The sequence below is a fragment of the Somniosus microcephalus genome, chromosome 2 (genome assembly GCF_052327205.1).
Source record: "Somniosus microcephalus isolate GS21.2 chromosome 2, FLI_Smic_1.0, whole genome shotgun sequence".
NCBI lineage: Eukaryota > Metazoa > Chordata > Chondrichthyes > Squaliformes > Somniosidae > Somniosus > Somniosus microcephalus.
Window position 1 is genome coordinate 248827096 of NC_140988.1, and position 15435 is coordinate 248842530.

At 44.3% G+C, this 15435-nt stretch overlaps 1 protein-coding gene across 1 annotated transcript in view; it reads right to left on the reverse strand.

Annotated features, from left to right (window-relative positions):
• Positions 1-2128: 2128 nt before the first annotated feature.
• Positions 2129-15435, reverse strand: part of fgl1 (fibrinogen-like 1) — a 32962-nt gene continuing 19655 nt past the window's right edge. The window contains exon 8 of the mRNA XM_085970778.1: positions 2129-2996. Within this exon, the coding sequence (XP_085826904.1) occupies positions 2834-2996 (163 nt within the window). The 3' untranslated portion in view covers positions 2129-2833. The remainder of the gene's footprint in view (positions 2997-15435) is intronic.

Here is a 15435-nt window from a genome sequence, read left to right on the forward strand (position 1 = left end):
CCGCAACTAACATGCTTTACGGGTGTAACAGGACCTGTCCTATTAATAGCCCCAGTTTGTGGTTCACACATCTACCCAGCAACCAACACATTTTACTCAATATCAAAACCTATGCTCAAGTGAATGACAGTAAATGAGACACTTAAGTATGAGCTGCACAATTATATGGCACGATTCAGGTATGGCATTCCCCTGTTGTCTGAGGGCTTCAGTGAGCTTGTGATGTGACTGAACTCCTCCTTAAAGCATTTTTATGTTTTGGAGCAAGACAACTCGAGGATATTGAAATTGACAGCACAGGGGATGATTTACACTGGTGGGATAACGGGCTTAATATATCGGCACACCCTTGGATTCGTATTATTTCACACGCTCTGGTAGTTCTCCAACTTGTAATGGCAGTGCATTTGATGTATGTAACTCACGTAGTTAAAAACTATGTTAAAGAAGCTCGACTGTGGAAGGGGTTTAAATAAAATAAAAAGAGAACCCTTCTCCACTGGCGCATAAGCCAATTGTGTACTCATGCCTATGACTAACCAGCACTAACAAATGAATTGAGCACACCAAAAGAGTAGATCCAAGACAAAGTAGAGGAAATCCCAGGTGGGGTAAGATCAGAAAAGATAGAAGAAACATCGGATTCCCCAGGCGGGGAAGAATTGGAACACCGGAACAGTGAATGGAATTTGAGTGAGGGGTCGGAGGACTGCTCCCCCCCCTCAAGTGTGTGGACTGTGAGAATACTGGGAAAGTCTCCATTTCACATTCACTTACTAACTAACCTGAAATAGACACACTGATTGAACCATCAAACCAATAATCTAGAGTTGGCACGGATGGAAGAAGGCCGAAAATGAGAGATCGAATGGAGTTTTCTCCCTCTCCCTCAAGGTGGGGAGTCTGTTAGAAATTAGGGGTACCTAAAATGGTACCTTTAGACTAGTATTAGAGTAGCTGGATAGATGCTTAAATAAATAACCATCTTATAAAGCTAAGTTAGGATTTTGACTTTGTTTAACAAAATTGCTTGCTAAGATGCATAAGTTAACCAGTGTGTGAGAATAGAGGATATCTTTATGAATTTAATGATTCATTTCATGGTACAATAGTCTGATAATGAATTGAAATAGTTAGTTTTACAGCTGGCTACCTGAACAGCTTTGAACAATGGGGCCTCTGACTGGAGAAATCTGAAGGCCGAACTTGGTATGTCTGAGTTGTTGACTCAAGGCTGGGGAGGACAAGGCAGGATGAGATAAGGGAGCTTTGGAAGGACAGGACCATATGAGATATGGGGAAAACAGTTCTCAGCATACTGTAAGGCCATGATTGGTTAGGTACAGAAACCATGTGTAATGGCTGCGAGGACCCCTGACAGGTGGAAGATAACATGAGGGTGGGCCTTTTTTCCATGGCTTAAACAAAGAACTTGACATAACATTGGGCACCTTGTTTTAAGGGGAACCTCCATAGGTTAAATGGTCTTGTCCATATTCTACCCCAGGTCCACCCCTAAAAAAAGTATAAAAGAAAGACCTGAAAAGCCCCCAGCGCAGATGGTGGAGTGGAGAGCTCCCGAGGGTGGATCCATGCTGACTCTAGTCTAACACTCTTGGGTAGTTCAAAAAGAGAGAGAGAGGAAGAGCTGTTCGTGCATGCCAGCCATTCTACCCGACTTGGACCAGTATCCACTACTTGTCACGGTCATATGTTATTGCTGTATAACTAGTGTGTTATATCCGTCTTAAACTTCAATTAAACACAACATATCCACCATATTGGCTGCAGTCGACCCTGATTATTTGAAAGGACCAGAGATAAGCTAGTCTCGTACAAGTGACTTACACCATAAACTTTCAACTGGAATCATCTACAGTACCCTACTTGTCTTGTAAGTGTGATGCATTACACATTGTTTTAACGCCGTGGAAAACAGTGGGAAAAATCACCATCTCCCCTGCCTCTTGCCAAGCCAATTTTCTCTTCATACCCATGTGGCTAAGCAGTTGGCATTAGACAGGCAGGCATCACTGAATTGTATTAGTGAAAATAGATTCTTTCAGGGTGAATGTAAGCAAAGATGGATTATTGCTCTCTTCTATAAATATCATCTTCACACTCAGAATTATTTTTGAGTTTTATTTTTCATTGCATATCCATTTCCTTATGAGTGTATGAGATTTTAAAACTGCATTGTTGTGATAACCCATTAAAGCAAAATGTGACAGCTGCATGCAAGAGTTTCCATAATCCATACTACATCTTGTGCTACTGATGCACCATTAATAAATCTAGATAAAGATGATCAAACTATAGCTCCTGAGCTGCAGAGATCATGGAAAGTCACCAACACTTTGTGATATAATCCAAACATTATATACTGCTGCTAACCCATCTGTTTCACTAATGTCCTTTAGGGAAAGGAATCTGCCGTCCTTACCTGATCTGGCCTATATGTGACTCCAGACCCACAGCAATGTGGTCGACTCTTAACTGCTCTCTGAAGTGGCCAAGCAAGCCACTCAGTTGTCAAGAAGGCGGCTCACCACCACCTTCTCAAGGGCAATTAGGGATGAGCAATAAATGCTGGCCTTGCCAGCGATGTCCACATCCTGTAAATGATTTTTTTTAATGGAGAAGAGCTAATGGATTGCATTATTTGTTACCAAATAATGTTTGCTCCATGAAACATGGCAGAGGTATAATTGTGCAGTACAGTGAGGGAATAGAATTCCATACAATGGTAACATACTGTGATAAGTATTGCTTAGAGCATGTATAGTCGTACAATAATACATATTTAACCAAATTTTCTGAACTTTTGGAACACTCAGTGTGTGCTTGGTACAAATTCAGAAGGTCTGATCTTCATGACTGTGGATTTTAGTGAATACCACCATCCATGCCAGGTGTACCAAACAATTCCATTATCTGTCCTTGAAGTGAAAGGTCCTCTATTGTAATAATGCCCATTCAAGTTAGCAGAGTGGCATCTGGAAAAATCAAAGAAAGTTACAAATTGTTGAAGAAGCTGGAATACTACAAAATAATGATTGACCATTTCAACTTAAATTAAGAATCTGTAAATACAGCACAAGATTGCATACCAAACAAACTTTATTTTGCTGACTACTGCTAGTGCACACAATTTGTATTTCAGAGTAACAGGATAGTCTATCTATGGTGTAGCCTTAAAAGCTAATAGCCCAGAAATTACTGTTTGCAATAATAGTCTAAGTACACTTAGCACTAGCTGTCATTATGTCTTGCTCTGTTTCTGCTTGTATCTGTGTCATCACTTGTTTCTCTCTTTCTTTGTGTACTTTTGTAGTTCTTTCCGTGTTATGTTATTCATTCTCTCATTCCTTTGTCTCCTTTTTAAATCTTTCAATCTTGTGTCAATTGAAGTTGTGGGTGCTGGTTGGTTGGAGGATGGGGTGGTGGTTAAGCCGGGCTGTATGTACGTTTAGAGTGGCAGGTGGAGGGAGGGATTTGACTTGGGGTACAAGACAATTTTAGTGATGGGTGGTGAAATTACATAGCCACAGGGATGTCAAATTTTTAAAGAAGCAGAAGTTAGGCTCCACTTTCACCATTGAGATCATCTGTAACTAAGTTCATCCCAGCATGCAGGGTGCTCAGTGATAGGGACGCCAGGGCTGAGGAAACTCCTGGTGTGAAAATTTATTCCCCACACCCCTGCCCCCTCCAACACCATAGGCCATGTTTAGGAAAGACAAAGGGTCTGCCCCAAACAGATCACAATGGAAACTAGTGGCCTAGGCAAGGACCTGATGTATCTGGGACCCAGTTAATTTCCTAACCTATCCACTGCACTCAAAAGTGGTCCCAGAGTCATTTTTACCCCATTACCTCTGGGTTGCTCGTCCAGTACCATAACCACTAGGTTACCATACCTGCCAAACACCCATCAAACAACCTTTCTGCCCTGCTGGTGATATTTTCATAGATTGCAACTGTGATGAACATTAGAAGGCAGATTTTTTGCCCATGAGTGTCTGGATTTTTTTTAAATTTTAATGTTTCCTTTGTTTAAATGGTACATGCAGTGCACAGCCCTGTCCAATTGAGGATGGTATTCTAAGTTGTTATCATGGTTTTAGCACTGAAAAATAATTGAACTTGCAATGGCAACAGAGTCAATTTGTGCCTGGCCTTATTTCCACCAGCAATAAACATTGTGCAGCAGGTCAATAATTTTGTCCTTCTAACTGCTTCCATGATGAGAAATAATATACATGGGTAGAACATAAGAACATAAGTAATCGGAGCAGGAGCAGGCCATTTGGCCCTTCGAGCCTGCTCTGCCATTCAATAAGATCATGGCTGATCTTCTTCCTCATCTCCACTTTCCTGAACTATCCCCCAATCCCTTGATTCCCTTAATAATCAAAAATCTATCAATCTTTGTCTTGAATATACTTAACGACTGAGCCTCCGCAGCCCTCTGGGGCAGAGAATTCCAAAGATTCAACACTCTCTGAGTGAAGAAATTTCTCCTCCTCTCAGTCCTAAATGTCCGACCACTTATTCTGAGACCGTGACCTCTGATTCTAGAATCCCCAGCCAGGGGAAACATCTTCTCTGTATCTACCCTGTCAAGCCCTGTAAGAATTTATATGTTTCAATGAAATCACCTCTCATTCTTCTAAACTCTAGAGAATATAGGCCTAGTCTACTCAATCTGTCCTCATAGGACAATCCCCCCATCACAGGAACCAGTCAGGTGAAACTTCATTGCACTCCCTCTATGGCAAGTATATCTTTCCTTAGCTAAGGAGACCAAAACTGTACACACTACTCCAGGTGTGGACTCACCAAGGCCCTATATAATTGCAGTAAGACGCCTTTACTCTTATACTCAAATCCTCTTGTAATAAAGGCCAACATACCATTTCTATTACGTCCGTGTATAATTGAGACAAGGACTGCAAGAGTTGATTATAACAAGTCTTTACTGAATGGAGACAACCTGGAAACTGAAACTACAGAAGCCTGCTAGGGCCTTTTATACAGGGGTGGTCACTGCCGGTACTGCAGTCTGAGACCAGTTATTCCCTTAAAGGTACATACACAACAATTCCTCCCCTTTTAGATAAACAGTACATAACATTCATTTAACAACTAAATAATAACTAATTACAATTACAATTACGGTTGCTAGATACATTGGTTGAAGTTAAGCAATTATAAGTTCAGTCTTTGAGGAGGCTTCCTGATTCTGTCTGGATAACGCCTCTTTGGGATATCAGGTTCTTCTGGCAAGGTTGAGTCGGGATCAATGTCGTTGTTTGGTTCGTCTGCTTCCAATATCACTGATTCTGCGGTAGATGCAATTGGTACTTCGGTTTCATCGCCAGGTGTATCAGATCGTGGTGTAGAGTTGACGTTTTCCAGTGACTCTAGAATCTGGTCAGCATGGCGTCTTACAATGCTCTCTCCAACGTCCACGGTATATATTAGAGGTCCTTGCTGTGTACAGATCGTTCCTGGCTGCCATTTCTCTGTGCGGTAGTCCCGGGCCAAAACTGGTTGACCTATCTTAAAACTCCTGGTCGGCCTTTCATTCATATTCTGAAACTGCCTGTTCTCCACATCTCTTCTGACGTTTGGCTTAACCAAATCCAAGCGACATCGTAGTCTTCGATTGAAGAACATCATGGCTGGAGTTTGGTTGGTAACCGCATGTGTCGCATTCCGGTAGGCAAAGAAGAAGTTATCCACCTTGTGTTGTAGGGGTATATCTTCATTACACATTGCCTTGATAGCCTTCTTGAATGTTTGAACAAACCTCTCGGCCAATCCATTAGTGGCTGGATGATATGGGGCGGATGTGTAATGCTTAACACCATTGTTCTTTAAGAACCTCCGGAACTCTTCAGACACAAACTGTGGTCCATTGTCAGAGCAAATCTGTTCAGGCAGCCCATTCCTGGCGAATATGGTTCGTAAGACTGTGATAGTTTTTTCTGTGGTGGTTGAGGACATTTTTGTTTTTTCTGTGGTGGTTGAGGACATTTTTATTACCTCTGGCCACTTTGAATGTGCATCCACCGCAATTAAAAACATCAAGTCCATAAAGGGACCAGCAAAATCAATGTGCACCCTTTGCCATGGAGATGAGGGCCACTCCCATGGATGTAGAGGGGCTTGTGGTGGGGCGTTTTGGACCTTCTGGCATCCTGTACAGCTCTTGGTCATCTCTTCGATTTCTCTATCGATTCCCGGCCACCACACAAACGCTCTGGCTAAGTTCTTCATTTTTACCCCTCCCAGATGACCCTCATGAAGCTCATTGAGCACTCTATCCTTCAATTTGGGTGGAATTACTACTCTGGATCCACACATCAAGGTTCCTCTGCACACTGACAGCTGTTCTCTTCTTGGCGAGAATGCTGGCAGCAGTGGTTCGCCATGTGCTGGCCATCCCTTCACCGTTAAATCATAGACCCAGGAGAGTGTCGGGTCATTTCGTGTTTCCTTTTCTATGTTTGCATTCGTCACAGGGAGACATTCGACTATAGTCGAGTGGAATAACTCCACTGGATCCACTGCCAGTTCTTCTTCCACCGTCGGCAACGGTAGGCGCGACAATCCATCAGCATTCCCATGCTGTTTAGTTCCTTTGTACTCGATGTCATATTGGTGTGCCCCTAGGAAAAGGGACCACCTCTGTAGCCGTTGTGCCGTCATTATCGGTACGCCCTTCTGAGGGTTGAAAATGGAGACGAGAGGTTGATGATCAGTTAGTAGAGTAAATTTCTGACCGTGCAGGTAGTGATTGAACTTCTTCACCCCCCACACTAGGCTGAGGGCCTCTCTGTCAATCTGGGCGTAGTTACGCTCGGCTGAAGTTAACGAGCGTGGCGCAAAAGCTATCGGCCTCTCTGAACCATCAAGGAATTTATGTGACAGTACCGCCCCAATGCCGTAGGGAGACGCATCACACGCCAGTCTTATCGGTAGTGATGGGTTGTAGTGAGCCAATACTTCTCTTGAAGTGATTAGGTCCTTACTCTTCTGAAAGGCCCGCTTACATTCATCGCTCCATTTCCATGCTACTCCCGTTCGTAGTAGGGCGTTCAGTGGATGCAGAATTGTGGACAAATTCGGCAAAAACTTATGGTAGTAATTCACCAATCCAAGGAATGACCTCAGTTGCGACACATTTTCAGGCGCTGGAGCCTTAACTACCGCTTCAATTTTGTCAGGGGACTTATGAACCCCTCTTCATCAATCACGTGGCCACAATACGATATCTGTTTCTTAAAAAAACTCACACTTGGGGCGATTGGCTCGTAGCCCATGTTCACGTAGTCTAGTGAGCACCTGCTCTAGGTTGGCAAGGTGTTCACTGTCATCTTCACCTGTCACTAGGATGTCGTCCAAGTAACACTGAGTCCCCGGAATCCCTTGCAGGACTTGTTCCATCGCTCTTTGCCATATCGCCGGAGCTGATGCTACTCCGAATACCAGTCGATTATACTGGTAAAGACCTTTGTGAGTATTTATCGTGACATACTTCCTAGAGGATTCTTCAACCTCCATCTGCAAATATGCTTGTGCTAGGTCAATTTTTGTAAAACGCTTCCCTCCAGATAGTGAGGCGAAGATATCTTCTATCCTTGGAAGAGGATATTGTACTGTGTGAAGGATTGGGTTCACCGTCACCTTGAAGTCCCCACAGATGCGAACCTTCCTTGGCTCCTCAGACTTATTGTTTAACGTTTTCTTCATGACAGGAACGATGGGTGTCACCCACTCGCTCCAGTCTACCTTAGATAACACGCCTGCATTCTCCAGATTCTCCAGCTCTGCCTCGATGGCTGGGCGAATTGCATATGGTACCGGTCTTGCTTTGAAAAATTTGGGAATTGCATTCTCCTCTATTTTTATCGAGGCGGTTACGCCTTTAAGAGTGCCCAGTTCTTGTTGAAATACCTCTTTGGCATCAGCTAAGATTGTTGACAATCGTCCAGGAGTGACGTCGTCATCCTTTTTACCAGCCACCATCAGTGCCTTAATGGAGTGCCAGTCTAAACTTATCTTTCTGATCCATTCACGTCCCAATAACGGTGGTCCACCATCTTGCAGAATGTAGAGATACAATTTCCGTATTTCCTTGCCGTTGTATTCGACAGGCACCCTTATTTTTCCTCTGGGGTATACTTTTTGCCCCGTATACGTCCTCAAGACAATGGATGTCTCTCTCAAGGGTATGTGTGAGAATAGCCGCTCGTAGTCTCGTCGATTCATGACGGTTAGAGCTGATCCTGTATCCAATTCCATTTTGACTTGGGACCCTGCTATTGTGAGGGTGACCCAAATGGTTCGGTGATCCTCTTTTGCGATTACGTTGTGAAATTTGAGACAGCTTAGTCTCTTGTTCCCGGATTCACTATCGCTCATCTGGTCTTCGGAACTACTGTCCGTCATCTTTTGTACTTTCCTGTACAGTTCCTTAGTAGCCTGTTTGTTGTCGTTGGTCTTCTTCCCAGACCTGCAAACTCGTGCAATGTGTCCCATCTTTCCGCATTGCCTGCATATTTTGTCCTTGGACCAGCAGTCCTTCTGGTCATGGTTTGTTCTGCCGCAGCGATAACATTTTGCAAATCCCCCGTGTCATTTCATGGGTGCCATATTCCTGTGGCTTTTGTTGTATTTCCGCAGCTCCCCTTGCTGCTGCTTCATACGATACTGCCACACTGAAAGCCTTATCTAGCGTCAGCTCTTTCTCTGAGAGTAACCTCTTCTGGGTTCCTTCACTCAGGAGTCCACAGACAAATTTGTCCCGTAAGGTATCTGCCAGTCCTGCTCCGAACTGGCAGTGCTTTGATAGCTTGCGTAGTTCCGTAAGGTAATCAGCATTGCTTTCATTTTTATGCTGATTTCTCCTGTGGAATTTAAATCTTTCTACTATCAGCAGCGGTGTAGGATTTAGGTGTTCCTGTAGGATAGCAACAATTTTGTTAAAACTCTTCGCCTTCTGTTTGGCTGGAGTAATCAGGTCCCGCAATAGGCCATACGTTCTTGCGCCCATTAAATTTAGCAATACCGATGCCTTTTTCTCATCGGCTATTTCGTTTGCCTCACAATATACCTCGACTCTTTCCACATACGTGGTCCAGTCTTCTATTGCATTATCGAAGGCAGTGATAGCGCCAGTCTTTGGCATCTTGAAAATCTAAGTTGGTGCCTCCCGCGCTTTGCCTTCGTCCCCGATGGATCAAAATGGCGCCTCCCGCGCTTTTCCTTCTTCCCCGCTGAGTTAAGATGGCGCCTCCGGCGCTTTCCCGCCGCTGCCGCTGCTGCCAACGCTGTTGCTGGCGATTATATTTATTTTACTATCCTGTAATGGCGCCGCCCTATGGTCTTCGCGCCTCCCCGATCGTTGCTGCCACGCCGCTCTCGGCGGTATTTTTATTTTTCTATCGCGCTTCAATATTTGCTCCGTTAATTGAAGAACCGTTCCCATCGTGGAGCGGGCCCTCTGGGACACTTCCCTCCCTCTTCTTAGGTCCGAACGCTGCCCGGCTTCGAAGCACCGGCCGCGCCCTGTGTGCTCCACCCTCTCTCTCTCTCTTTGCTTCCCGACTCGCTGCCCGGCCCCGTTGCAGAGCCACCCGATCGCGCTCTAGCCCACCGCAGCCCAGGAAGGACCTGCCACCAGCCCAATTAGCTGGGAAACCACAGACTGGAGAACCAAGCCTGGCTCTCGACAGTCTCTCCTGCACTTTTCAATTCGATGATTTGGAGGGCGGTTGTCCACGGTCGACGCCCGTTTCTCGAGTTTCTTTGGATTATTTTTTTTTCTTTCTTCTGGCTTCGACCTTCAATAACGTCGTCTGAGGTGCTGCTGAGTTGCAGGTAAGTTCGTTTCTTACTCGTCGCCAGTATTATGTCCGTGTATAATTGAGACACGGACTGCAGGAGTTGATTATAACAAGTCTTTACTGAATGGAGACAACCTGGAAACTGAAACTACAGAAGCCTGCTAGGGCCTTTTATACAGGGGTGGTCACTGCCGGTACTGCAGTCTGAGACCAGTTATTCCCTTAAAGGTACATACACAACAATTTCCTTTCCTAATTGCTTGCTGTACCTGCATGTTAACTTTCAGTGATGCGTGTACAAGGACACCCAGGTTCCTCTGAACACCAACATTTCCCAATCTCTCACCATTTAAAAAATACTCTGCTTTTCTATTTTTCCTACCAAAGTGGATAACTTCACATTTCTCCACATTATATTTCATTTGCCATGTTCTTGCCCACTCTTAGCTTGTCTATATCCCCTTGAAGCCTCCTTGCATCCTCCCCACAACTTACATTCCCACCCAGCTTTGTATCATCAGCAAACTTGGATATATTACATTTGGTCCCCTCATCCAAATCATTGATGTAGATTGTGAATAGCTGAGCCCCAAGCATTGATCCTTGTGGTACCCCACTAGTTAAAGCCTGCCAACCCGAAAATGGCTCGATTATCCCTACTCTGTTTTCTGTCCATTAGCCAATCCTCATTCCATGCTAACCTCACTCCCATGAGCTCTAATTTTGTTTAATAACCACTTGTGTGGCACCTTATCGAATGCCTTCTGAAAATCTAAATACACCACATCCACTGGTTCCCCCTTATCTATTCTGCTAGTTACAACCTCAAAGCACACTAACAGATTTGTCAAACACGATTAACAGATTTGTCAAACACGATTTCCCTTTCATAAATCCGTGTTGACTCTGCCCAATCCTATTATTATTTTCAAAGTGCCCTGTTACCACATCCTTAATAACAGATTCTAGCATTTTCCCTACTACTGATGTCAGGCTAACTGGTCTGTAGTTCCCCGTTTTCTCTCTCCCTCCTTTCTTAAACAGTGGGGTTACATTTGCTACCTTCCAATCTGCGGGAACCGTTCCAGAATCTATGGAATTTTGGAAAATGACAACCAATGCATCCACTATCTCTATAGCCACTTCTTTCAAATCCCTGGGATGTAGGCCATGATGTCCAGGGGATTTATTGGCTTTCAGTCCCATTAATTTCTCCAGAACTATTTTTTTACTAATACTAATTTCTTTCAGTTCCTCATTCTCGCTAGAGTCTTGGTTCTCCCACTATTTCTGGGAAGTTTTTTGCATCTTCTTCCATGAGGACAGACACAAAGGCTGCGATTTTGCCTGCGCTCAGAGGGCGGGTTTGGAGGCGGGTCAGAGGTTAAAGTCATTTTGATTGACAGCGGGTTCGGAACCCGCCGTCATCCCACCTCCACGCAACCTTCCTAAGTGTCGGGTCCCCGATTTGCAAATGGACCCGACACCTAGCGGCGGGAAACAGATTAAAGGCAATTAACTGCCTATTAACAGGTACTTGTGAGCAGTTTTCAGGGTCTTTTTCAATTTTCCAGATTCTAGGTCGGGTTTTACGACGTCCGGACAACACGCCAGGTAAGTGTGGCATGTTGTGAGTCTGTTCTGATGTTTGTGAAAAGATGACAGCTGCAGAAGTGGTGTCAAGGATGCCATGTTGCACATGGTGAGTTTCAGAGCAAAGAAAATGTTGGTTAGTGTGTTCTTTATACATATACAGATTTCTTTAGCTTACAAGTTTTTAAATCCAACTGTAGGTCCAGTGCCACCTCATTGGGAGAACCTCTCTCACCAGTGACAGATCGCTTCTGTCATCTCACCTGCAACTGCCATCTATTCCAGCAACATTGGAGCCAATGAAACAATCAGACCTTGGTCCTCCGAATCCTTCCACAATCATCCTCAACACCAACATCACCAACCTTCACCGCCATCACCTGATGCGGCACAGGACACACGGTATCAGCCCCTGACAAAATTGCTGGCCGGGAGGCCAGCGATGGCATCAACAAGGCCAGACTTTCTTCACTTGATGCCGTAAACCCTGGCTGCCATATAATGCGCCAGGTTGACACCATCCCACACCAGCACCGTGAAGCATCCCTTTAATGTCCAAGCCATTCCATGCACACACATCACTATAGCGGGGCGGGGTGTGAGTGTGGGGGTGGGGGGCGGGGGGGGGGGAAGTTATGACTGAACAATCACTGGAACTCAGTAAGACACTTCTCAATGTGCGCTCAGATCTGTCCAATAAGGGGCACTTTTTGAAAAAGAGATTTCACTGTATGACAACACATTACCAGAAACTCCACATGGACATTGGCTAAACCTCTCAAGTGCCCACCCTTGTGTGTTGTTAGTTGGTATGCTTGCAGCAGAATGAGGGGGAGTGTGAGGGGTGGCTAGTGAGATGGGGAAGTGATAAAGTAGATAGAGCATATGGAGGGTGTCATTGGAGGGTCTGGCTGCAAGAGTTCACCTTTGTGCAGTGATTTTCAGTGTTTTCAGCACCTCAATGCTGTCAAACACTGAAAAATCAACTGTCAAAATAAAATTGTGCATGGTCCCTTTAAGGAAACCGGCAGATGACGCATCATCAAATGACATCATCAGACCCTGTTTCCTGTTAATTGGCTGGTAAGCCCGCAGGGGCAGGCTTAACAAAGCCAATCAAGGGAAAATCATGTCTGCAGAGTGGAGGCAGCTGGGGGTGGGACTGGATACCGGAAACCAGCTGACCCGCCCCCATCCTGACACCGATGAGAAAAAGTATTTGTTTAATTTCTCTGCCATTTCCTTATTCCCCATTATAATTTCTCCTGTCTCAGCCTGTAAGGGACCTATATTTATTTTTGCTAATCTTTTCCTTTTTATATACCTATATAGAAGCTTTTACAGTCTGTTTTTATGTCTCTCGCTAGTTTACTCTCATATTCTATTTTCCCTTTCTTTATCAATTCCTTGATCGTCCTTTGCTGAATTCTAAAATCCTCCCAATCCTCAGGCTTGCTGCTCTTTTTGGCAACATTATAAGCCTCTTCCTTTGATCTGATACTATCTTTAACTTCTCTTGTTAGCCACGGTTGGACCACTTTTCCTGTGGGGTTTTTGTGCCTTAAAGGAATGTATCTTTGTTGTAAGTTACGTATTAATTCTTTAAATGCTAGCCATTGCTTCTCTACCATCATACCTTTTAATGTAGTTTCCCAATCTACCTTAACCAACTTGCCCCTCATGCCTACATAGTTTGCTTTGTTTAAATTTAAGACCCTAGTTTCAGATTTAACAAAATCACTTTCAAACTCAATATAAAATTCTATCATATTATGGTCACTCTTCCCTAAAGGCCCCTTTACTACAAGGTTGTTAATAAACCCTTTCTCATTGCACAATACTAGATCTAAAATAGCCTCTTCCCTAGTTGGCTCCTCAACATACTGATCTAGAAAACTAACTTGCATACATTCCATGATTTCATCCTCCACACTATTACTGCAAATTTGGTTTGCCCAGTCTATATGTATTAAAGTCCCCCATGATCACTGTATTACCCTTGTTACATGCACCTCTAATTTCCTGATTTAGACTTTGCCCTACATTACAACTACTGTTAGGGGGCCTATAAACAACTCCCATCAATGTTTTCTGCCCCTTGCTGTTTCTTAGCTCCACCCAAACTGATTCTACTTCTTGATTTTCAGAGCTAAGATCCTTTCTCTCTACTCTCTTTATCCCATCCTTTATTATCAGGGCTAACCCTCCTCCTTTTCCATTTTGCCTATCTCTTCTAAAAGTTAAGATCCTGGAATATTTAGTTCCCAACTTTGGGCACTTTGCAACCATGTCTCTGTAATGGTTATTAGATCAAACCTGTTAATTTCAATCTGTGCTATTAATTAATCTATTTTGTTGCGAATGCTTCGCGCATTCAGATATAGTGCCTTTAGCTTTGACTTATTTCTATTTTTCCCTGATGTCACCTTAGTCACTGATGCCTTATTTACCTTTGTTACTCTCTCTGTCCCTTCCTGACCCACTCTGCTTATTTTTACCCAAAACTCTACTCTGCTCTAGAGCCTTGACATTTCTCTTGCTGCTTTTAAATGTACTCTTTCCTGAATCCTCCCCGCTTCATTAGTTTACAGCCCTGGCTACTGCCCTAGTTATTCGGTTCGCCAGGACACTGGTCCATGCTCGGTTTAAGTGGAGCCCGTCCCAACAGAACAGCTCCCTCTTTCCTCATTACTGGTTCCAGTGCCCCATGAACTGAAACCCCTTCCTCCCACACCACTCTTTGAGCCAAACATTTGCACCTCTAATCTGTTTGTCCCTATACCAATTTGCGCGTGGCTCAGGTAACAATCCAGAGATTATTACCTTTGAGGTTCTGCTTTTTAATTTGGATCCTAGCTCCTCAAACTCCCTCAGCAGAACCTCATTCCTAGTTCTACCTATGTCGTTGGTTCCTACGTGGACCACGACAACTGGATCCTCCTGTTCCCACTCCAAGTTCTACTCCAGCCACGAGGAGATGTCTTTAACCCTGGCACCGGGCAGGCAACACAACCTTCGGAAATCTCAGAAGCAGCTGCAGAGAACAGTATCTATCCCCCTGACTATACTGTCCCCTACCACAACTACATTCCCTTTCACTCCCCCCACTTGAATGGCCTCCTGAACCATGGTGCCATGGTCAGCTTGCTCATACCATCCTGCAGGCTTTTCCCTCATCCACACAGGCAGCAAGAACCTCATACCTGTTGGATAAGGCAAAGGCTGAGGCTCCTCCAGCACTGCACCTGGGGTCCCCTTACCTGCCTGAGTTGCAATCACACCCTCCTGTCCCTCTCCCTGACCACTAACCAGGCCTGTACCACAACCTAACCTAAGGGATGTGACTGCCTCCTGGATCAAAGTGTCCAGGTAACTCTCCCCATCCCTGATGCCCCACAATGTCTGCACCTCAGACTCCAGCTCAAAAACCCTGAGCTGAAGTTCCTCAAGATGCAGGCACTTACTGCAAACGTGGTTGTCCGGGATCACAATGCTCTCCACAAACTCCCACATGCTGCAGTTGAGGCACACCACCTGCACTGCCATCCCTATATGACCTTGTTTTATTTAATTACATTTAATTGAATTTGAATTAGGTAACTTAGTTCACAGTATAGTTTCTTGACTACTTACTTGATCTAGATTAAGTTAAGGGTACTGAAATTAATTATCTACCTGTAACACAAAGCACTACAAGTAGTGTAGGCAAAAAGCAACAATTCCTTCCCCCTCTTCTCCGAATTCCCACTCTTTCCAAATGAGTAATTCAATGGTTGTTGAATGACAGTCCGTAAAATAAGCCGCAGCTTACATCCTGCCAGTGCCTTAAATACTGCAGACACCACCACCCAGTGGAATATCCTAAGTATCATTCTCTGGGAAATATTACATTTATTCTCTTGCAGTTTTTGCTGTAAAAGAGCAAAATGGAGGAACGATTCTTCAGTTTACATGTAGATTTTTAACTCCCCAGCTTCAAACAAAA